Source organism: Xiphias gladius, chromosome 21, assembly GCF_016859285.1.
Source record: "Xiphias gladius isolate SHS-SW01 ecotype Sanya breed wild chromosome 21, ASM1685928v1, whole genome shotgun sequence".
Classification (NCBI taxonomy): domain Eukaryota; kingdom Metazoa; phylum Chordata; class Actinopteri; order Istiophoriformes; family Xiphiidae; genus Xiphias; species Xiphias gladius.
Genome location: NC_053420.1, coordinates 8,118,559 through 8,142,966, shown reverse-complemented (window position 1 = coordinate 8,142,966; position 24,408 = coordinate 8,118,559). Strand labels below are relative to the sequence as shown.

Here is a 24,408-nt window from a genome sequence, read left to right as displayed (position 1 = left end):
AAGCAAGGCAGACGAAGGGAAGGAGGAGAATGGGGTCTTGTTTGGATGTTGTTTATTTTTAAGCATTCTTCAGATACCTACCTAAATACACTATGACTGGGCTGCAGCGTGTGTGATCTATGTTATACCACTGCAGAAAATACTTTGGCAATGCTCAATGCTCATTATTTCGTTTCTTTGCTCACACTGGGTTACTATGTCTGCTTGAACTGTGAACCCTGTCTGGACGGGACCAGTAATCCACCTCACAATAAAAGGTGATAGCTGACAATAGGCTGTCACACTCTGGTCCTTAATAGGCTTATGGAGATAGACTGTAGGGCAGAATAATCATACTCAAAACAAAGGTGCGATCCACTGTTATGTTAATGGTATTCATCCATTTCAGTGACCCAAAGCCCCCACTACTCAGCAAGGCCATCAATCAACGACGCCTATCCCAGTAGTGAAGACACCAGCGGATCCGCTTAAACCATTCACACTTCCACAGGTTCCCTCCCCTCCGCCGCTGCCGGCAACTTGAGGATCTTTGAAATACTTTTGTTAGCTCTTTTGCTAGTAGTTCAAAAGGTTTGTGTAAATAACACATCTGGAACCACTGGTGAAGGTATGCTAAATTAGCTGTTAAACAATAAGCCCCACCCTATTGGACAAAGAAAAAAGTAGCAACAGCAGTGAGACGAGAGAAGTAAACCGAAATGCAGCTAAATCATATATGCTCTTGTAATTTGATACCAGTTCCGGTGCTTGTAGTTCCCCTATCCTTGTTTTGGCCCCATCCTTCCCGCCATCACCCCATTTCCTCCCAGTTTACCCCCCTTCCTCTTCGCCAGACCCCTATCAAACATTCAGCTTAAACAGCAGGGCGTTGAGGTGGGCAATTGGCCCCTCACTGTGACTCAAGACGAGCTTTGCTGAAAATCCCAAGAGAAAAAGCAGCGGTGAGCCCATTACAGCAGGCACAGCTGGACAGCAGCAGTCATGTCACTCCAGTCAAACATTCATCAGATTGTTAGCTAGTTAGGTATTTCTGCTACTTGAGTACCCAGGAATCACAGCTTCCTTTCAGATGGCAGTAAGGCACAGAATAGACCCTCAACCATGAGCAGGACAATCCCTTTTTCCTTCTTCCGTTTTTCATGTACCATTTCTTTGTTCCTTCTTGCAAAGAGCTTAACACTTTCATTTTTTTTTTTTTACCTAGTTTTGTGTGACTTAAGTACAGGGATTGTATTCATGTGAAAGGGGTATTCCATCAATTTGGTATTGCACTTCCATAAAGCTGATTCACAATAGACAGGTTTAAAAATGAATATCCGAGGCTGAGATATCCTGATTATAATCATGATGAGTAAACTGATCTTCGTGTGAAAAATCGGTGGAATGTCCCTTAAATTCTATTATTTTAATCTGGTCTCTGGTGTTTCTGTATTCTGATGGTGATGATAAATAAATCAGTCAGAACTCCTTTACTCTCAGTCATTGGACAACCCATTTCCTTATCTGTCTTCTCGGTAACTACGGCTCAGAGTGTCACAGAGTAGCTTGTCACGGTCAGAGAGCAGGAAACCAACACAGACAGCAAGTGCATACCTCCTAAGACCTTACAGAAAGCCAATCTGGAAAACATTTCTACCACTGGCATCCTTGGATTTAAAGCCTATAGGCTTTGCTTCATATGGCTTTATTTGTTTATAGTATATTGACTGCACATCTGTTGCAGCTTATGGAGTTTGAAAATATAGCCTCCCCTTTCCTTTTAGCAGCAGCACTGTTTCTTCAGTAACAGTACATTGCAATCAGCATACAGTGTATCTGCTGCTGTCGTAGATTGTTCCTGACAGCAGTGTGTGTTTTGGTCGAAATTTTCAACTGTGTTTTAACCAGATTCGATGGTTCCGTTTTTTAGTTCCATGCATTGTGCATCTACATCTTGGAGCATTTGTGTTAAATACTTTATGAAATGTATGATGGAGTGTCTTTGTACTTTCTCACGAGGAGTCCCCTTCAGAATTACCCTATACTTTTAAAGACCACAAAAATCCTGATCTGTTGCCAAGCATTATGTGAACATATTTCTTTTTTCTTTTTACTTGCATGCAAGTATGCACTGTCTCACTTCTTTTCTTTTTTTCTCCTTTTCTTAACAATCAAAACATGAAATGCATTCACGCATGTAAACCTGTTTTTGATCTCAGACAGCAAACAACAAAACAAAGCTTACTGACTCTCCTCAGTTCTGAGGGCAAACGGCTGAAAAAAACTACACCTACCCTGCCTTTTTTCTCAGTGTAGGAACCATTGGAACAGATTTATAAATTAGCATATATTACAACCAGTTTCTTCAGGGCACAGATGAGAATCTAGCCTATCTGGGTGGTCATTTTGCTAATTTGGTCACTTAAGATCGCCAATTTTTAAATATGTCAGTGAGCATTACTAATAACGTTGTGGGGTATAACTAGTCAAACTGTGCTGATGAAGGTGCATCCAACAGCCTGGCTTGAATCTGACTGTTAATTTCACCTCTTGGATGCGTTTCAGATGAAAGGTCATTGGGGTTTTATCCAACTTTGTAGAAGTGTAAGCTGTTGGACACTGAGGTTTGACTGATGAATCATTGGCTACTTTAAATGGTAACTTTTTAAACTTTAAAGAGACCAGAGAGCTTATTAGCAGAATATCTCATGGAGTATATTCTTTTTTTTTAGGTTTCCAGACATAGAACTCCAAGCATGACGAATAAAGTAATGAGGTCAGCATCCTATGACAGACAGTAGCTGTTGTTTATGGCTTTTGCCGGAATGTAAATCTTCAAAATGTTTTGCAATACCAGCAGTGTGTGCAGTGTTTGTCTGAGAGCAAGATTCCCCCAGCAATGGATTAATTGTAAGAGCCCCAGGCAGAACTCTGAACAGGAAGTTGTAAAATAGTGACTCTCCTAATGTGACGATCCTTTGTGGCAGGAGAATTTCTTTGCCACCTGTTCACAATTAACAGTATAGCTTCAGAGATTCATGGCTCTGTTTTGACTTTAGTCACAAGAACAGGCAAAAAACAATCAATGTACACTGTTAAATTAACGGTGTGGACATTTTGGAAGTCCTTATTGAACTGGAGTTCTTAATTTCATTTGGTTAATTTATTTGAACACACACGTGCAGACACACATAGTCACAGAAACACATACACGTTGTAATGTACATTTTATGGAGCTCTGAAAGTGGGAGCCATAAATCTCACAAAGTTCACAGAACGGCCGCATAGGAAGGAGCCTGACCTGAAATGATTTCATGAGTGCAACAGAGAGAAGCCGAGATGGAGGAAGGGTAGGTATGGGAGAAGGAGGAGGAGGAGGAGGAGGAGGAGGAGGAGGAGTAGTGGGAGGGGTTTTCATTTCAAACTGCAGGACATGTTGACCGTTACCTCTCTGGGCTGAGCAGCGAGGAAAAATGCAACACGAAATAAAAATAGCTGGATTGATGAAGTCACTTCTTCCCTAAACAAAATGTGTGTCTCTGTGCGGGTTCTCTTCACGATGTCAGTCTCGGTACGGTGTGTGTCATGACCTCCAGGACTGCTGCATAGCCCTGCAGATGTTGCACACATACACACACACACACACACACCCTCAGGCGGCAGTGCTGAAACAGGCACTTTTTGTCACCGACACATGCTTACCCTTTGCCCTCTTCCCGCATCACATTTTCACAGTCTCTCACGTGATCTCCTTCCCTCATCCCAGTTTGTGCTCAAACTGGTGCAAACTGAATGAATGAATCAAGAATGGCCATCCGGTCTCGGTCAGGCGGCTCCCATCAGCTTGTGATAATAACTTTGGCCAGAAGATGGCACCACCAGACTGGTGTGCTGTCGCGATCAACCGGGCTAGACATTTGCTTCATCAGTACATCATTAAACCTGTTATTTATTGCTTTATACTGTACATTGTGGTGAAACTGAAATCATTTCATGTATTTAAAGACTCCAGCTTTTAGGTAGTGAGTAATGAAGGCAGTTATGACCATAAAGCCTACAAGTGACCATGTCGCTGCTTGTGGACAAAAGAGAAATTACTACAGCAAATTGGTGAAATAAAATGTCGTCATGGATTACCTCATTCAATAAATCCTGAAACAAGTTGTTACTCTTAGAGGCTGAGCTGTGGCCATTCAGGATTTATTCTATACAGCCATCAGGGATTTCTTCCCTGGTCTGGACAGCTGTCTTTTGTCCTTGGCAAGAACAAACATATCAGTGCCTGTCTGATTGTGTGGGCTCTGATAATGCAGTATGCGTTTAATTTAAGCAGCAGGAGACTGATGCTCGCAGACCCCGACCTCAACAGCCTCAAAGCTGTGTTCCAGCAGTGCTTATGGGAATTTGATGCTTGATTGTACGGTAGTGGATATGTACATTATGAACGGGAGACCCACTTGGATCTATGTGCACTGACAGTGGCTGCTGGTTTTCTTCCCGGCTGAAAAGAACACAACCCATTAGGAAAAGTATCTGTATACGTATATAAAGAGAAGGAATTCTCTCAAAAGAAAGAAGTGTATGCGTTTAACGTGTGCGCAGTTACCATGCAATCCTGCGTAACAACACGCCTCAAAAATTACCACTGACTTTAGCCAGCACCTCTCTGGCAGAGTCTCAGAGAAAACAGATCCTTATATATAAGCTTTAGTCAGGTAGTATTTAATGCTGTTTAATTCAGTTTACCTTAATACAGTGGCAGGAAAAAGTGAATGAAATTTGACTTGAAAATATGGTCAGATCTTCATCTAAGTTACATTTATGATGAAATGCGGTTTATATTAACTAATAACACACAAATCTTTGTATTGTTTTTGTCCATATTGAATACATCCTTCAAACATTCACAGTTTACGTTGGAAAAAGTATGTGAAGGCTGGGCTAATGACTTCACTAACATCACGAAAGCTAACTGGAGTCAGGAGTTTGCAAACCTTAAGTCCAATCGGTGAAACCAGATTGGACGAGAGGGTTACAGCTACTTTGATTAATAAAAAATACTAAAGCATTTTCAGTTTTCTGTTCACGAGAAGCACCTGCTCAGGTGAACCATGCCTCGCAAAAACAGATCTCAGAAGACTTACAGTCAAGAGTTATTTTGCATTTTGCATGAAGTTGGAAAGGGTTACAGAATAATCTGAAAGAATTCATAAATTCATTTTACCATTTTACATTCATTTATATTACTGTGGCTACTCTCCCTAGAAGTGGATGCCAAGCTAAGGTGACCCGACGCAGGCACAGAGCAGAATACTCTGAGGTAAAAAAAAAGAAGCCCAGAGTAACAGCTAAAGTCTTAAAGGAATCATTGGAGCTGGTTAAAATCTCTTTTCATGAGTTTAACATATGCAAATCATGGAGCATAGTGTCAATGGCAGGACACCCCGGAGGAAGCCACTGCTCACCCAAAAAAACCATTATTGCACCCCTCAAGTTTGCCGAAGAGCCCTTTGACACTCCCCGGCGCTAAGACGCGGACACTACCCATCAAAAGTTTTAGAGCGCCTCCATTTTTCCAGTTGTTACTGAAATTTACATAGAGTAATGTCTCTGGGTTTCTGAAATTAAAGCATAAAACAAATAAATAATAAAGATTTTTTTTTTAAATGGAATCTTAAATCCTAAACTTAATCTACATGTATGACTCCTTCAGCAGCCGAACACGTTTGTTTCCTTCTTTCTACAATGGGGTTGAAACATTGTTTGGGAAGTTTGTCCCAACTATTTGTTCATCCCCAAATTTCCATAAAAAATGGAAAAAGGGGGTGTTCTAAAACTTTTGAACTATAGTGTACATGAAAAAAAGTATCTTTATTTAAAGCATGTAATAATACGATATGACAAAGCCCAGCTGGTGCCAAACCCCACTCTGCGCTGAAGGACAGTGAAGCAGAGCCTCAGCCACTGACTATTAACTCGAACTCACCGGGTTTTTCAAGGTATATAGAAAGTCCAAGGGCTTTTCCATTCATCATTCATTCCACAGTTGGAGTCACAGTTTGAATTATTCTTCAAGATCTGCAGTCCACGCGTAGGGTCCGTTTTCCCCTGAATCAAATATTTTGGGCAGCGGGAGAAGCTGGGGTTCTGTTATACCTGGCAGTTTTCAGCCAGCGATTTCACAGAAATTCAGTGTTATTTTGCTCTAAATCGCATATATAATGTAGCTAAATCAATCATGGGTCAGAGCAGAATGAGATGTTCTGACAACTGTCAGGGACTGATGGAAGAATAATGGGTTTCAAATGGCTGTAGTAGATCCATAAACCTGCCCTGGTACCATCCAACCACACAGTCTATCAGGAAGATACCCTGCGGCTTGCTCAGCTGTCAGTAGAGCAGGTTTGAGTCCTAATGATCCTCCACTGTGTGCGTGTGTGTGTGTGTGTGTGTGTGTGTGTGTGTGTGGTGTGTTTGTTTGAATGAGAGAGGTGAGAGAGGACGAATTGCTTGCTGCTGAGTGTAGTCTCTCTGACAAGCGAAGAGAGAAGAGTGGAAAGACGAGGGGTTGGAGCCTGGCAGGTGTACAGAGGACCCTTAGATACACTGATGACAACCCCCACCTAGATCTGACAGGTGTGGGTTGGGAGGCCTGGATGTTCATACGACCCTCCTTCCTCATCCCCCCCTCTGCTCTGCTCGCCCAGGGCCCTGAGGGTTAAACATGAATAATAAATTCTGGCTCTATATAGCAAATGCTCGGGAGCCCCTATATGCTACTCACGTGCCATACCAAATACTGTCACAGTATGACAGCTGAGTAAACTAGTCTTCATTCTGAGAGGACCTTTTCGTCACATACAGTTGTGTTTTTATAAAATTCAAAGGGATTTAGTCATTTCCTCCAGGATATGTCTTTGCTGTTTTACAAGCTCGGCTGCTCTTTGGTATTGAACGTGCTTCTCTCACCAGACAAGGTGTATCTTAATAGTGGTACGTTGTTTATTTGTAAACTAAAATCAGTTCTCCTCAGTATGATAGCAATAAATAGTTTAACTCATCATCAAAATTATTGGCGGCTTTTGACAAAATAAAAAAACATATTTCCCACAAACTCTGCTACTTCCTGACATATGTTAAAGAGGAAATGCAACCAAACACGCTGCCAAAGCTCTGCCACGTGTAGTGTGTGTAATCTTCTCAAAAATGATCTCATTCTTTACACAAATTAAACTTCACTAAAACTTCCCAAAATGTGTTGTTAATTGACGTTAAAATACTTCATGTAACACCTTTTCAAAAGGGCGTTCTGGTGGTTATTTGACTCCAAAAACCAAAGTTCAGTTTTGAAAATAAAAGATAAGTCCTGGAGCTCCCCATTTACAACTAAAACTAAAATAATTATAAATAATAATGCACGTAATAATAATTCCATCTAGTAAATATTGCTAAGGGCTTATGATACCATACTAATGTTGTAGTTTCGGTAATGTAATTATAAGGGGTCACTTACTTGCTAGATAATTCATTTCTCTACAGAGCTGGAACACCACTTGTTTTACCTCCGTTTTATTAGTGGATGCCACTGGAGGGCTAACGTGATTTTGTGCATGGGGGCAAATGATTATGTTAGTTTCTAAGTAGAAAGACTAAATGATCGATGTACCCGTGGGATTTCAGTTTGTCTGACATCATCTTGCATTCAGAGCCTTCCCATGGAAACTCAATAACGGTTTATTAAATTATTATGCTAGTGGTCCACTAACATAATAACAATAGATTATCTAGTTATGCGTGGCTAAAAGCAGATTGGATTGGAAGTAACCTCACCTCTGAGCAGCAGCATTTTGTCTGCAAAATACAAAACATAGAAACTCAGTGGTCATATATTATTAGTCATATAATGGTTCTTTGGACAATCAAACGTGTTTATGTTTTGTGCAATGCACTAATATAAAATGTTGCATGAATTTGAGGACGTCAACACAAGGTCAAGACTGTAGTCTCACATTAAAATTTACTTTCAGTACTAATAAAGCACTTTGAGGGCACAGTATTTTATTTACAATATTTTACATTCGGCGCGATTATTCGGAACTTATTTGGCATCGCCACAAAAGAAACCAGGCAAAAATCATTTTAATCAGCTGCGCATTTAATGTATAACAACAGTACAAAGTGAATCTTTTGCTTGCAAAATAGGAGTGTTTTTTATGTACAGTATTTATACAACAATATAGTTTAAAAAACATTACAGTTTAAATGTCTGACAGTTTTTATTGCACAACACGTTTATAAATTATCATCAAACCACACATGAAACAGATGAGTTCTCTGTCATATTTCAACACTTAACAGGAAATGTATTTATTATTTATCTTATTTTATCTTGTTCTTCTAGAATTAACATGAATCAAGGTCCCGTGGGATTACATTAACCCCACTGATACTGAAATGGTAAAAAAAGAGCAGTTCTCCAGAATGAAGTTGATAGACGGTTGCAGTGACTTTTTATGGAACGATGAAACAGCCTCATCATTGCAACGGACAAAACAATCAAAACTGAAAGTCCTGAATTAGCGCGATGCCTCAGGCTGAAATCTTCGTCATGATAATCATTTTAAAGTTTAGATATGGCACTCTATAAATTCAGCAGCAAGGAGACAAGAGGCATTCAGGTAAAATATCCACCGAACGTGAAATGAAAACTTGTGAATTATATGCTGAAACATGGACAAAGTCAGGCTGTAAAGCGAAGACAGCACTCTGAAGCAGCAGAGGTTTAATGGATGAACTTTACAAGGACCAACTTCTGATCCTAACACATATATCATAAATCATATATCCACTCTGTGTACAGAATATAAGGAACACCTGCTTTACACTAAACTACAGCTCTTCTCACATCTCAAGATCTCCGGGGTTAGACATCCGTTTTCATCTTTTTTCCTATGATTAATTTCCAGCTTATGTTCACAGCGGCTTTATTGGGGAAAATCAATAAGGCATCAAAGCCTTCATCGAACTTAAATCTGACCGGATTACTCCTCAGGAGCAGCAGGTGTTCTTAATATCCCGTGCACTTGGTGCATTTCAAGTATCATGCTCAATGTAAACAATGACTGATGAGACGGGGTGGGTGGGGGGGGGGGTGGCGCTGTTGGCCAGGGTTAGGCTAATCTGATCAGGCTTATGGCATCATTAATCATGCTTTCTGCTACAGTTCAATTTGGTCTCCACTTATCTTTGAATGGCTGAATTAGTGGTCTATAGATCATCACTGTACAAAATTTCCTATCTTAAATGGGATCTTTTCCGTACAATGGCATGTACTATTAATGGCTTCTACAGGACCATTTAACATGAATGAAACATAGGACATATTATATTTGGCAAAAAAGGCCAGGGACCGGGTCTGGAAATATATCTACATATATTTCAAGTGTGAAGGTATTGACCTCTTGGTGTTGGATTATTAAAGTGGGACACTCACCTTTTTTTTAAATGACAAATTTGTTTGTATACTCTTCCATCCCTCGCAGAGTTGGAGTTCAGAAAACCTTCATTTTAAACAAAAAGTACCTTACGACAGGGAGCTTCAAGTAGGAAAATGAAAAGTAACAATGCCAGAGTCTTTAGTGTTCTCCTTTTTTTAAGCCTGTAAAAGGCAACAGGAAAAGGCTTAACAACACAAAGTTACACATCTCTGCTCCCAATGGCTCCAAATGGCAATGTCACTCCAAGCCTGTGATATGTAATGCGAATAAGTGTCCGTCATCTTCGACATATAAAAAGCACTTTGCGTCTTGTCCGATCACGTGTGCCGTCCCATTAAATTGGCTCCTGTCCTTGTTGAGCTCCTCCAGGGATTTTTCAAGTTGAGTCATTCTTTGTTAAGTGCTGTTTTATGACATTTAGTATAAGCACCAACTACAAAGACAAACCATTACCCAGCGGAAAAGAACTGGGAGCGAATTCAGCAACCGTGATAGCCCAAATCCTCTGTCTTTCTCTCTCTTTGTAGTAGCGTTTTATTAGCTGGATGTTTGCCTGTTGGAGTTTCTTCTGAAAAAACGATGACATTGGATTCGAAAATCGTGCTTTGGGACAATCTGCTGTTTGATGTGTGCTGTGGTTTGTGTATGTACATTTGCATGTGTGTGTTTGCATGTGTATGTATCTTTTTGTGTATGCATTGTTTGTTTATACAGTAGGTCCGTTAAAATCTGCAGTGTCTCTGCGTACATTGGTGTGTGCGTTTATGTGTGATCCTATATGTACACAAAATGTGCTTGTACATGTGCACGAGTGAGCGCCGCACGTTTTGCTGATGGGTTTGTAACTCCTCTGTTACAGTATGTTTTGGTGTGTGTGTGTGTGTGTGTGTGTATGTGTTTGTGTTTGGTGAGTGCATACTGTATGTTAATGTTTATGTTTGTATGTAGGTGTGTGTGTGTGTGTGTGTGTGTGTGTGTGTGTGTCTCAGCTCTCTATAGACATGACTGAGATGATCTGCTCCACTTTATACGCCAACTTTTGCTTCTTGGCCTGTTCATCCTGCTCCAGTGCCTCAGTGATCTAAAACACACGCAGGCACACACACACACACACACACACACACACACACACGGGCACAAACTGTGAAACCAAGGACTTTAGGCATATCACTGGTCAGCTCCAAGAATCATACAAGTATGCACATACACAATATGAATCAAAGAAATTCACAAAAGACCTACAACACCAGCAGTTTCCACTTTACTTACTCTACTTTGATGATGAAATATATTGTACGTTTTACTGCATTTGATAAAGTTTAGTTTCTAAATTATTTTAGCAGATTGATTTGAATTAATTATCACTGATTTGATTATTGAGTATTCAGTGCATATGTATAAATATTTGCAAAAGATTGTTGTGTGACACAGGTTCAGCTAAACCTTATCAAGCAGCAAAAGCCAACCTCAACTTGCTGGGTTTGCTGCTTTTCTCAGTTTTCCATCATTCTCAATAAAATATCGAAATATCTTTGGGTTTTGAACTGTTGGCTGATTATACAAGCAACTTGAACAAACTACCTTCAGGTTTAAAGGCTTTAAACCTGCATTAATTGATATTTTTGGCCACGTGGAGGCAGCGCAACAAGCTGACAACTTTGAGACTTGTACCCATTTTACACCCAAATGAGTGCGTATGTGTGGGTTTTTTAAAGGCGGGAAAACCATTGCCAATAGACAAGTTTGCCTTTTTTTTTTTTTTTTCCTCTTGTTTTTTTTTTCTTCCTGGTGTGTCAAGTTCAACATCACGAGCTTGCCAGAAAACAGGGTTCGTTACCAGTACAAAGCAGCATGGAGGCCAGTGACTATGCTGAGTTGGTTACTTTTTTATATCTTTTAATTCAGTCTCTTCAAACTCAACGCACGCAGTGTTGCATATGATGAACAAAATCACTTTTGCAAGTTGTTCCCATAGACTGTAAAAAAACAATAAATGTTCCTGGCTATTTACGTGCCAACTTCTGGGTCTTGGATGCGTGTCATAGCATTGCGCCGGAAAAGGGGCAAAAGGTGGCGGGTCCACTTGGATGTCATGTTTCCATTACTGCCAATCGGAGCTGGAGCTCATAATACCTGTGCTTACTGCAGAGTCATTTGACCCGGGAAGGAATGCCGATTGTACCCTTTCCCACTGAAGGCAAAAGCCGGATGTTAGTGAATGTTAGTGGGTTTTTTTGTCCAAAATGGACAAAAAACAAAAAAGGGGCTATAATAACCTTGATAAAAATGTTATGGTGAACTTGTTAGCAAACAGTTGCCTATCCACAAATCCAACAAACACAGTGCAATATTGGCCTTCAGTTGTGTGTGTCCACCTGACTAATTTGAGCCAAATATTCACTCTCGTTTTAGCTCGACCTCCACCAACTCACAAGGGAAATCAATCCTTCTCTTTAGCTGCTAAATACGCGACTATGTTCACCGGCAAATCGATAACCTTGTCTGTCTGCTGTTTGGTGCCGAGCAGGTAGTGTCCAGCGGATTTATCTGAGCTTTTCACTGAAAACAGCCGCTTGCTGTCGCTAGAAATCGAACTATGAGAGTAGTGAGAGAGAAACCAAAACAGTTAAGCTGTGAGTCGTGAACCCAAAACAATGAGTTGAAAGATATTAAAATGCTATGAGAATGTGGGGAACTGCAGTGTTGGGTGACGAGTCTCCGCAGGTTCATCACTACAAGTGACAAGTTACATTACACACAGTCATTTGATCCATTGTTTATATAAAAATATTGATTATAGCTGCTTTAATCTCAAAAAATGCTAACCACAGTCGGCTTACCACACCAGAAGGACCTCTACAGCACATTTCCATGTTACAGTGTGTTGACTACGCCTCACCTCTTGGCTGTACTTGCTGACGTAGGCGTAGATCTCATGGAGGGCACTGAGCACATTGAACTCACTGGAGTGAAGGCGAGCCTGTTCAGCCAGATAGGCATTCATATCCTGATCACTGATGGCAGGCAGGCGGTTGATGTCAGCGTAGTACCTGAGAGGAGACACACACACACACACACACACACACACACACACACACTGTCAGTTTCCAGGGTACAGTCATGCATACCAGAGCTTTTCTCTTCACTTGGATTCAGTCTGTTGTTGTGAAAAGTCAAAGAATATCCTATGTTACAGGCATCTGTAAATCAGAGGTGTTTTGGCAGGAAGATAAGGAAATGTGTCACTCACAGGTTCAGTCATTTAGTATTGCTCCCAGTGCCTTCAAAACACACCTGCACACTGTTTATTATAGTCAGACACACAGACCCAAGTGACCATGAAGACCATCATTTGGCTACATAAATATTAACTCTGTCTTCCCTAACCCTATTTTGTTCATGATTAATTACATTAAAACCTATCATGATCTGGATTCATAACTTTACGAAATCACATCTGTATCTGAAGCGTTCATATTTGCTAGTGCGAAAACTGCATAACCAGGGGGGGTCTGTTCCACCAAACCAAGCACCCCTAATTTATCTCTTAAGCTGCAGTGAGAAAAGACAAAAGTCCATTGCACCAAATGACAGAAAAGTAACATCTTAACACTTCAATGATAAAATTGGAGACAAACAAGAACAAAAAGTGTCAAAATTAAGAAAACCTCTCTGGTGATGTTGGGTGATAGTAAATAAATTCATCTGCCAATTAGGAACCCAACCAAGGTTGGACGTAGTTGCTGAACTGATACTGATACTACCACAAAATACGATGTGATGAAGCAATCCATGTTACAAAAAAACTCATACTATGTAGTATATCACCTTACGTGACAACCTAGTAACAAGGTGATTACAGAGACAGTTCTGAGGCAGAAAATCATGATTCTCATTTTATCCGTAAGCGTGCAGTTCTAAAACCTCTCTATATCTAATTATAAGGCTCAACTTAGTCCTAAAACCAAGCCTTAAATCAACACTAACCTGTAACATAACAGGCCTAATCCTAGGTGAACCAAATTCCCCCAATGACTAAAACAAATGTCAGTTCTAACTTTGACCTAGGCCCTGATCTTAACCAGCCCTGTGAGGAAGTGATGACAACCAAAGAGTCCTTAGTTGGGGGAATTTCATTCATCTTTCTGTACATGTGAGGACATTTGTCGTTGCATTTGTGCACACAGGCAAGCGCACATACACACCTTTCTACCCAGCTTTTGTAATGCGGTATGTCCTTGGCATAGAGTAGTTTGGTGGAGGGCGAGTCTTTGCCCAGACGGTGTTCGGACGTCGAGCAAGAGTCCATAAAGGTTTGGGCCACCACAGAAAGACAGGCGTCCGTGATGCTGCTTTTATGGATGTCAAACACAAACTGGGGGTTCTTGATCACATTTACCCAGAAACGCAGTGGCAAGCTGCAGATATTGAAAACACGTAAAGAGAATTATTTAAGATATTATTTAATTAATTTAAGTTATTTAATTAAAATGTGTACAAAATGTTCATTTCCAGTTGATCAGTCCCTCATTGGCCTATCGCATTCACTCAGGTTGGAGAAGGTTGTAGATGTAGTTAAAAAGACTTTTAAAAATCTTTCATTTTGAGCTTTAGAGCTTTAGAGCTCTAGAGGGGTATAAAGTAGCTGAAACAACATGAAACACAAGAGAATAAGACAAAGGAATCAAGTAGATGGATGTTTAAAATGAGGGTTTTAAAGGCAGACACAAAGTTAACCATGAGGTGTCAGATCAAGTTTATCTTTGAAATGTAGTTTAAGCACTGAAATGGGACTTAATGCCAGACCTAAAGGTGCACACCAGCATATAGGGTTTAATGGAAAGCAATGTATGCTGAGGGCCGAGCACTGACTCCTCAGTGGGTGATGAGTAAAATCTAAAACTAAATTTGGAGTTCCACGGGAAGCCATTGCAAAATGGCTAAAACTCTTATAAATGAACCACAGTGCTGTGTCAGAAATCCTTCTCACCAGTTGCTCTTCCACGTGTGGCGAACATCCATGTCATGGATGCCGTGCCTGTCAGCCTGCTCATCCAGAAAGTCAAACATGTATTTGATTGCCAGAGGTAGAGCGGTTCCCCGACACACTGTGCTGAACAGAGTCTCAAACAGGTCATCCACAAACTTCTGCAGTGTGCCCTGTAGAAAACAGCATATGAAGTTAAGACTCATAGTTCTGCTACTTTCAGTGTTTATAGTAAATTTAAGTCTTTTACAACTGCCTGAAATGTTGACCTGCAGAAAACAAAAATTAACGTAACACTCACAGGTACAAAGTGCCCAAAATTATTCTTAAATATAACCGTAAGAACTTTGCACCATTTATTTCAACACAGCTGATTGCAGATGTTGTCTTCCATTATGTGACTCCAATATGTTGTTACTAGAATATACTGTATGTAATATATTGAACCTTTGTGGCTAATAGCCTCGTCAGGTAGATCTCGGACACCATCTTGCTGCCGCGTTCCCCCTCTTTCTGGTCCCCGTGGTCATGGTTCTTGACCAAGTGCCAAACTTTGACCCCGCTCTCCAGGTCAGGGGTCAGCATGGGCACACGGGAGTGGGGGCTGTCGGGGCTGGTGGGGGTGGAGCGGAAGGGTACGTCCACACCTAGATGGTCAAATTTGAGATTAAAAAAAATAAATAATAAAAATAATAATAATATATATAATATATAGATATATGCATAATATATACATATATATATATATATATATATACATACATATATATACACATATACATACATATATATACATACATATATATATATATGTGTGTGTGTGTGTATATATATATATATATGTGTGTATATATATGTGTATATATGTATGTATATATATGTGTATATATGTATGTAGATATATTCCAAATGTTCTAAATGCTGTTTGTAAAAGAATATATCTCATCTTATGATGTGTTTGCCAGACAACATCTTGCTCAAATGGAGAGAAAGTCACATTTGTTTCTCGGATCTGAATTTAAGGCAGACTGTCCTTTTTGTAATTTGCAGGTTGCAGTGGGCAGGTTGGATGTGTGTGTTTAGACTGTATAATCATTTGCTGTAATTTATATTACTGGTTGTCATAGTAATGATACGGACTTGGTCTCTGAAGGCATGCTATCTATCCAGGCTCTTTTCCTTGCTTTCTGTCACTATGTCTTTTTTTTTCCTGCTCTTTTCTCGTTTTGCTGTGTGATATCACAAATGTCTCATGCTTTTTTTTTTTTTTTTAAAGAAATCACTAGAATTTAATGTCAAAGGTGGAGTTGCAGTTTCAGAGATGTTATTTGAATTACATTTTATATCAGCCAGGGATGTAAATTATACGAATCTAAAGTGATAAGACAGTATTTCAATTCCCTTATAGATCATAAACATACACCACGCAGTGGATTATTTGAAATAACACATATTTGATCTGCTTGTCCAAACATAGATTTACCAACTTGAAGTTATAGACAGAATTTGTCTTGATTTTGTACTGTTGGATATCTTTGAAACTCATGTTGCATTTCTTTGTTTAATGTGCAAGTTTGTGATCATATGCTCTACAACAGACTGATGAGTGACAGCAACAGATGGTGCAACACTGCTGTATGTTGGATGAATAGTAAGCATTTGTATTTCGTAAACAGTACTGACCGTATCTGCTGATGCTGCGTGGGAAGCTGGCTGAGGAGGGAATGTTGAAAGAGGACATCTGTTTGGGCACCAAGGCCACTACACAGCGCTCAGACACCTGGGAGACAAAGGTAAAGCCTGTCTATTATTTTCAGGAATTTGTAGCTTGCAGCAGATGGTAAAAAAGTAATCATGGCTGGAATTTAAAAAATGTTTGAGATTAAAATCCAGGTAGTTGTGAAATTATGAATCACGGGTTTTGAATGTCTGCCGTGGGCACTTGATTCACAAGACTTACAATAAACCTGTAAAGGGCCGCTTTTTAGTTCAAGTAAAACATGTAAAAATCCATCATCAACTGTAGAGGGATGCAGACAACACGGCATCGACAAGAACAGCTTCAACAACAAAATAGGGCCAAACCTATCCACACCTAAGAAGATTTTGTCGGCGACAAAAGTAGAAAATCTTCTGCACTGCAGTATAATTCAGTTGGATGATAGTCAAATGCAGTCAAAGTGAAGGAGTCAAAACTAGGTTTACCACAGACCAGAACTTGGCTCTAGTCTCACACTTGGTGTGTGGCAACCCCCTTTTCTCATTAAAGATTCAGTGACGTGTTACTAACAATTTTGGTATAACTAAATTAATTCATAGTCTTTCTCAATGTAGATTAAACCCTTCAAGCATGCCTTGGCCCTCCCGAAACTCAACATTGCCTGGCTGGTAGTGAAATAAGTATGTGATCTTCATGTGTAGTTCACCGACTGCTGAATGTTTTGAAGTTACAGAGGCTAAGCAGAGGCTTATGGCAAGTGTGGGTCCTACATTTTGTCCATGCACTGGTTCCAGGTAAATACCGTAAACTGTTGGCATACTGCTTGACAGACAATGCGAGATCATCCGCAGCGCGAGCAAAATTCACGCTGCTGTTCTGCATGAGCTACAAATGAAGCTCGTACAAATCCAGCATAGAAACCAAACAAACATTTCCACGTCAGCAGGGGAAATTAAAAATGAAAATAGGGCTTACGTCCCTCTCTTGTCAAAACTTGCTATTAGTGCAGAAACTGCAGATTGCCTTTGTCTTTATCTCTGTCTTAGTTTGAACAAGTATCCTGAAATATCGGCTGTAGAGACCAACATGACTGACGAAGGAACAGGATGACTCATCAGAGTCATGTCTATGTAGTCGTATTAATGAGTGAAAAAAGGATGTTGTTAAAGACACAGGCACACAAGTGCATGTCCGGTTGACTAAGCGTGCTTGTGACTGGGATGTTGAAAAAAATGTTGGCAGGGCCGAGTGATGTGAATATGAATGAGTAATGCTCTGTCCTTCATCAAAAGCATCTGCTGTGTTGCCCTTCAACAACTGGGTAATCAGTTTTTAAATAAGGTTGAAAAAGATTGAGGGTCTGCAGGTGTTAGAGTGCAATAGCTCTTTAGACACAGTGTTAACCTGAGCTGAAATGACTAGCAGATTGTCAGAGCATAATAATCTGCTGGTACTGTCATCATTTACTAGTCGTTTGAGTCGCTTTTCAAACTAAAATGCCAAACAATTGATTGTACAAGTTTATGAAACTGAGTGTTTTCGGCTTTAGTTTTTTTTCTGTCATTGTAAATTGAATATCTTTGGGTTTTGGAGCTTTGGTCGGGCAAAACGTGCAATTTGAGCATGACTGTGATGGGCATTTCTCACAGTTTTCTGACATTTTGAATAACTGATCAATTAATCGAGAAAACTAATCTGCAGATTAGTATTAATGTTTTTAACCGACCTGGTAGTGCATGAGTGTGTTGAGTCTCTTCCAGTCGCTCTCTATCTTGGTGGTGATGTCCTCATCCTGGAGGACCACACGAGCCGTTCTGCCTTGCCGCCACTCTGTGGGAAAATAACAATAGTGAATGTGTGGCATATGGCATTTCGGAGAATATCTGATTGCCAAGTGCCCGACAGTTACACATTGTCCAATGTCCTTTGTTTGTCTCACGCTGTCCATCTGTGCGGCAGTTGAGGTCATGTTATCCTTGTGTACTGTGTTAATTGTTGTTCTTTGAAACTTTGCAAGATGTCAAGCGTGGCAGCCAAAATGTCACTAAGACACCTTCCTGCGTATTTCTGTTTGACAATTAAAGTGATTGTAATTCTGTGAACAAACCACAGATGACACAGTGTCTTCTCAGGGATTTAAGGTGCCCAAAGCACCAAGGAGAAACTGATCCTTTCCAAATCCCTAACCTATAAAAGCCTGTTAAGGTATAAAACTATAAACCCGAAGCAATATCAGCCACTACCTAAAAGGTACCTTATGTACACCCTATAAAGGTGCATGTCAGCTGGATTTGTGTCGAGTCGTTCAGTATTGGATGACATGCTGTGGGTGTAAGCCCAAGTGTAGGTGCACTGTTTGTAAGGTTTAACGTCAGTGTCGGAGAGTGCTGCTCTGATTAGGGCTGTAAACGGGTATGGGGAGGGGGTTGTTTTCAGAAACTGATATTGAGCCCTTTGCTGTTGTCATTCGTCCCCATTGAAATGTCTGTGATAACTCGCCAGACATGCCCACTCTCAACTGGATTTTTCCCTCCTGTCATTACTCCAACAGATCCTGTGCCATGGCAAATTTTCCCTCTGTATTTTATCTCAGACTATATAATACAAGTAGAATTAAACAATTAGTTGCACACAGTGTGATTCCAACCCAGTGGAGTCTCACCCAGATCCATGTCTGCAGCTCGTGGTCGCTGTGAGTAGGGCATGTTCTTGTACACCGCATCCAGGATCTTCTCCTTTACCTGGGTAATGGTGTCACAGTTGAGCACCTTGACAGGGATTTCTGGGCTGTTCTCATTGTCTGGGTTCACACAGCTCAGCGTCTGGGGATCCAATATTGAGAGAGAAGGGAGGGGTGGGTGGGGGGTGGGTGGGGGCGGGCGTACAGAGAAAGAGACAGAGAGAAAGGTGTTGCTTGCTAGGAAAGTCCTTTCATTACCTACTCCTCAACAAACTGTCCTGGTGGAGAGGATCTTGGCCAGAAAGGTAATTTCACACCTCCAGGATGTGGCTGTGCAGCTCTAGCAGGGGCATTAAACAAGTAATGAGATACAGACTCTCAGACTCTCCGACATGATGATCAGAGAGGTGTCATCCTGTTGCCTGCTGTCTCTGCTTTGGAGCCCCAGCCTGAGGGGGAAGTTATCCTGGTGGGCTGGTGAAGGAATCCCTACCTCATGAGAAGCATTTCAAACTGATTAGAGTAGAACAGTCAGAATTTTGAAGCCTCTGTATTCGTATTCGTGATAATACAAAATGTATGTACCTTCACTCTTTCATCATTTCGCTGATAATTTTTCTTCAACTTAAAGCATTAAGTTTGTGGGAAAAGGGCCAAGACAGCTCTTTAACTTAAAATCCATAAAATTACACTATGCGTGGTAGCTCGGGGTGTAGCTCAGGTAGTAGAGCAGGTCAACCATTAATTTTATGGTTGGTGGTGTGGTGCCTGGCTCCTCGTGTGCACATGTTGAAGTTTCACTGAACAAGTCACTAAATCTCCGATTCCTCCCAATTTATGTGTACAGAAGAAAGTGGACGAAAGCCAAATTAATGTAATGTGTTGTAATGGGAAGCCAGTTGGGGATCAACTGCCCCCATCATCCTGTTGCTTCAATTATTATTGTTATATTTAGTCTCATTATGACTATTATTATTATTATTAGTCCTATAATTATTATTCATCTTTATGTGGAACCTGCATTGTGTTATGTTCTATTTCCTCCTGCTCTCCCTCTCTCCCTCTCTCTCAACCCATCCAGTCGAGGCAGACGGCCGCCCACCAGGAGCCGGGTTCTGTTAAAGGTTTCTACCTGTTAAGAGGGAGCTTTTCCTTGCCACTGTCACCAAGTGCTCGCTCATGGGGGAATGCTGGGTCTCTTTAAATATTGTTATAAAGAGTACGGTTTAGACATTCTCTATACGGAAAGTGCCCTTAGATTACTTTTCTTAGGATTTGGCGCCATATAAATAAAATTGACTTGACTTGACACTAGAGACTCCCTCTGATTATTTGGGATGTTCGCACGTAGATGATTTTTGAGGTGATTGAATGAACCTCGTAGTTTATTATGCCCTTCCCATTAAGCTAGAAGAAGACACATGGCAGTCTACACCCTCTGCAGCAGTGGGAGTCAGCAGTGACATGGAGCGCAGTGAACAGGAATCTCAAATTTTGAATAATGCAGACAAACACATTAATGTTTATGCAAATAAGAAAATGAAGCCGGAGTTGGCGTTGAAGTCATAGCTAATTGAGTGGCTGTGTCAACAATCTAAGGTCTCATTTTCTCAAATTGTTTGTTTGTAGAAACTTTGTCTAGAGTCACCCTGAGCTTGATTAAAATGAACATCTACCCATGCGGGATTATTTGCCCACTGCTGTCATGTTATTTAAACTATCCAAACATTCAAAGGATTCATAAAATTACAACCACACAGGCTCCACACATGCAACATTTCTGTGGATCTGTCTTTGCCAAAATGAATACAGACAAAAGTTTGAACTTCCTTTTCTCCGTCATTATTAATGTCTTTATGACTCACCAGCGTCTTGTATTCAATCTGCTGTCGGATGAGCTTGTCTTCGCTGAGGGAATAGCGTGCTTCTCCAGTGATGGAGTCTATGGGTCCCTTCTCCATTTGCTGTTTGATGGCACAGAACAGCATGAAGAGAGGCTCGCCAGCACACTCCTTTGTTTTGGAAGGGAAGCCAAGGATTAGAGTGAAAGGTGGGAGAAAGAAAAATAAGACATAGGCAAGAAGTGGATGGGAAGGAAAGAAATCTATATTCATCAGGGCAGACGATGAGACTCAGGATCTAGAGCGTGACACATCAAACATAATAAAATGGAGCTTTCTCTCTTCTCACTTTTGAATTACAAAGCTGAGGATATGTGTGACCCCCACAGGGTACCCTTATCCCACCGTAATGTCCATAAAACACGTCAATATTAGAAAGTTAAAGTCACAGCTACAACAAAAATATACACAGCAGTCTATTTCAAAATCAATGCTGACAATTTTAATAAGCATTGTCATAGTATATCACATCGACACCTATAGCAATAAGGTGTGAGTTGATTGAAGATTTTGTGCTACCTTGAGAAATTTGTGGAGCAAGAAGGCAAACCAATTTGTCAGCATCTTCTCTGCCACCGACTCTGTCCTGCAAGAGAAGAAGAGAGCACACTTATTTGTTAGCAATGGACGTCCCGCAGAGAGCTGGAGTGCGCTGATTATTCTTTTATAATTTAAGATGTAGAGGAGTCTGATATTGTTGGAACCAAAAAAACATGACATGGAGAGTTTACAGAGAATTACATCCTTACTCGGCCGCTCGGTCTCAAAGGAAACATACCGCGATATACTGTAGCTAAGTGCTGCTGGTGCACAACATATTTGGGTCATGACATAAATGTGCAGAACTTAGAGGTCCACTTCTGAGTCCTTTCACTCTGTTTCTTCACTGCTGCGTCTGCACTTAGCTACTTTTATGTGAGCCCAGATGGGAAGATTTTATGATTTAGTGTAGTGAATCCTTTAAATCATGTAACAGCACCTTTAAAACATCATGTGCCCTTTTTAAATCTGAATCTAATACAAGCCTGCAGCATTATAGCCAGTTGGTCTCTATCCCTACCCTGCTGTCTCTTTGTCACTCCTTTTCTGTCCTTACCTGCATTACAGCCCTAACTTGTACTGTCTCTGCTGTTGACGGCATCCCATTTTAGAGTGTTTCTGCACAAGCAGTATGTTTGGGCTAACAAGTTCTTGTACTACTGGCTCCCATGTGAACTCATCCTTATATTTAATGAGTGTGCTTCAGATTGGGAGAGCCCACTTTTTACAAAAAAAAAAAAAAAAAAAAAACTCATGAAACATTCAGTAAGCCAGTCTCAGCACTGGGAAAACAATCAGTAGATAACCAGAGGTGGAGGAGAGAGGGAGAGAGGCGAGAGAAGGGAGGAGAGGAGAGGAGAGGTGGCGGGGAAAGAAATGTGAGCTACAGCTGAATGTTTCATGAGTGGCACACAGGAGATAAGTCAGACTGACAACAACTCTGCCGCCGCTGCGCTCACTCTTCCCCATTAGGTTCTCTTCCTCTGCTGGTCTCTCCCACTCTCTATCACTTTTACTGCTCCTGTCTTTCACCTGTCTGCTCAGGCACCCTGTTTCTCACAATCGTAAGGGCTGTTTCACGCCGCTGCACAAAACAAAGCTGAACAGAGGTGGGCTTCCCTTCGCTGGCCTAGTTACTCATCCATCAGAAGTGCGGTAACTGGGCTAGAAAGAACAATGCGCAAAGGAATTATCTATGCCGAAAGAGGAGCGGCGCTGATCAGAACTGGTCAGGTTTGTGACAAAATTAAATTCTCTGACCAAAGTAGAAGAGAAGTCCAATTTTGGTTCCTGAAATTCACAAGGCAGTGTTGAACCATATATTTGATTTTTCATCAAAAGTTGAACCCTTTTATGAGTTTTAAAACTTCATACCTATAATCCGCCAAACTTTAAAGCTGCCGAGAGTGTCGTTAAAAATAGTAATATCTTCATTCGAGAGAAAGTGGTTTCTCCTTCTTTTCAAGTATATGTCTTCTTTTTTGGTACTTGAACTCACCTTTTTACAGTTCTAGATAAAATTTATTTTCAAACTGAGATATTCAGCGGAACAAAATGGCACACACTATTCCAGAATGACAAACTTTATGACGATTTTTAAAGAACAGGAAATAAATAAACAAATAAATAAATCCTTGGTTGACAGAAAGAATAGTTTTTTGTTTTTTTTAAATGTATAACCAGCTCTTTGTAATGAATCTTTTCGGCAGTTATTCGCTCGGTTTACCTGCGGAGGAGTAGTTTGGGGTGGTTCTTGCTCTCCAGGTTGCGCTCTATAAGGTCCGAGAGCAGGTGTTTGAGGATATCTGTAGCGTACTCCAGCCGTCCCTGCAGAGCGGTCATGATGAGCGAGGCAACGTAACCGCGGTCACGCATGGAGAAAGAGCGCTGCAGCTCCAGTGTGCGGATGAATGTCAGCAGGAAAACCTTATTATTCACCAGCTGAGCAAACTGCTTCAAGGCTTTCTCCACATTCGCCTGTCCGCTCCCCGGCACCTACACGCATCACACATTCGCTGGTTAGATAATACTCATTCAAGGGGTAACAAAAGTCATGACATAGATGGAGGAGCAGGAAGACAAAATGAAACACACACAAAAATTCTAATCAACCATCTCTGTTCAAAACAGAACCACTAGTGTTGCCACAGGCTTAGCCCAGTACCAGTGACGTGAAAAATGAAGGGCCTGTTTGATGAAAAAGTCAGGATGTTTAAACTGCAATCAGAGGCTGTTTTGATCACAGATCTCTTGAAATCACTGTGACCATAATAATGGCTTGATTAAATCAGCTATCCTCGGCAACACCAACCCAATTTTGACCTCGCGTAGAAAACAATTTGTTCCGCACATTGTGAAAAGACAAGTGGTTTGTCGTCAGAGTGTCTTCAAAATTGGGTATAGAGTGCTTCGCATTTAAGCCCTTCAGATCAGGACAATAATAAAATCAATCCACGTAAATTTTAACACCAGTTTTTCTTGATTTTGAGACAAAATGAGGTCCTTAGGGATGTAGAAGTGGATAAGAGCAAGACCAGAGCAGAACAAAACACATTCAAGACTGAGACAATATAAGCAGTGAACCCTACTTCTCTTAAATTATAATGATTATCTTCTAATTCCACTGAAATCTAGATTTGCAGGACCTCTACTGTATCCCTCAACATGTAACCGATTAATGAATAGTATATTTACAAATTAATACACAGGCATTTGACAACCACTTTACAATGTCCTCAAATTAAGTTTCCACGTAGAAAAATAAACAATCTGGGATCAGCTGTAGAAAAGCAATGTGCTGGAAATCGTGAAGAAGTTTTGCATGTAAAAAAGGTTGAGTCAAAAATACCGTTGCCAACACCAAGAAAAGTTTGACTCAGAACAGGCGCATTGCTAAGGCACTGAAAATCTACTCACACACCTCAGGCAGTAGGGCACCATAAAACAAACAGACATCACACCACAGTGAGTAGACTGACAATTGCTCTCACCGCTCACTTCAACAGCACATTGACAGCAATTGCCAACAAGCCAAAATCAATTTAGTTTTGGAGTATACTGGAGCCTAAAGGGTCTAGACGTCAGAAAAATAGTTGGAACTGGAT

General features: G+C 40.7%; 1 protein-coding gene across 1 annotated transcript in view; it reads right to left on the bottom strand.

Annotated features, from left to right (window-relative positions):
* Positions 1-10,461: 10,461 nt before the first annotated feature.
* The window catches only part of LOC120783194 (plexin-A2-like), a 63,210-nt gene continuing 49,263 nt past the window's right edge, over positions 10,462-24,408 (bottom strand). Inside the window, exons 21-31 of the mRNA XM_040115993.1 lie at positions 23,031-23,299; positions 21,284-21,350; positions 20,729-20,875; positions 18,846-19,005; positions 17,910-18,013; positions 16,147-16,243; positions 14,911-15,110; positions 14,467-14,636; positions 13,682-13,894; positions 12,376-12,526; positions 10,462-10,557 (exon numbers count right to left, since the gene is read on the bottom strand). Coding sequence (XP_039971927.1) covers positions 10,462-10,557; positions 12,376-12,526; positions 13,682-13,894; positions 14,467-14,636; positions 14,911-15,110; positions 16,147-16,243; positions 17,910-18,013; positions 18,846-19,005; positions 20,729-20,875; positions 21,284-21,350; positions 23,031-23,299 — 1,674 coding nt within the window. The remainder of the gene's footprint in view (positions 10,558-12,375; positions 12,527-13,681; positions 13,895-14,466; positions 14,637-14,910; positions 15,111-16,146; positions 16,244-17,909; positions 18,014-18,845; positions 19,006-20,728; positions 20,876-21,283; positions 21,351-23,030; positions 23,300-24,408) is intronic.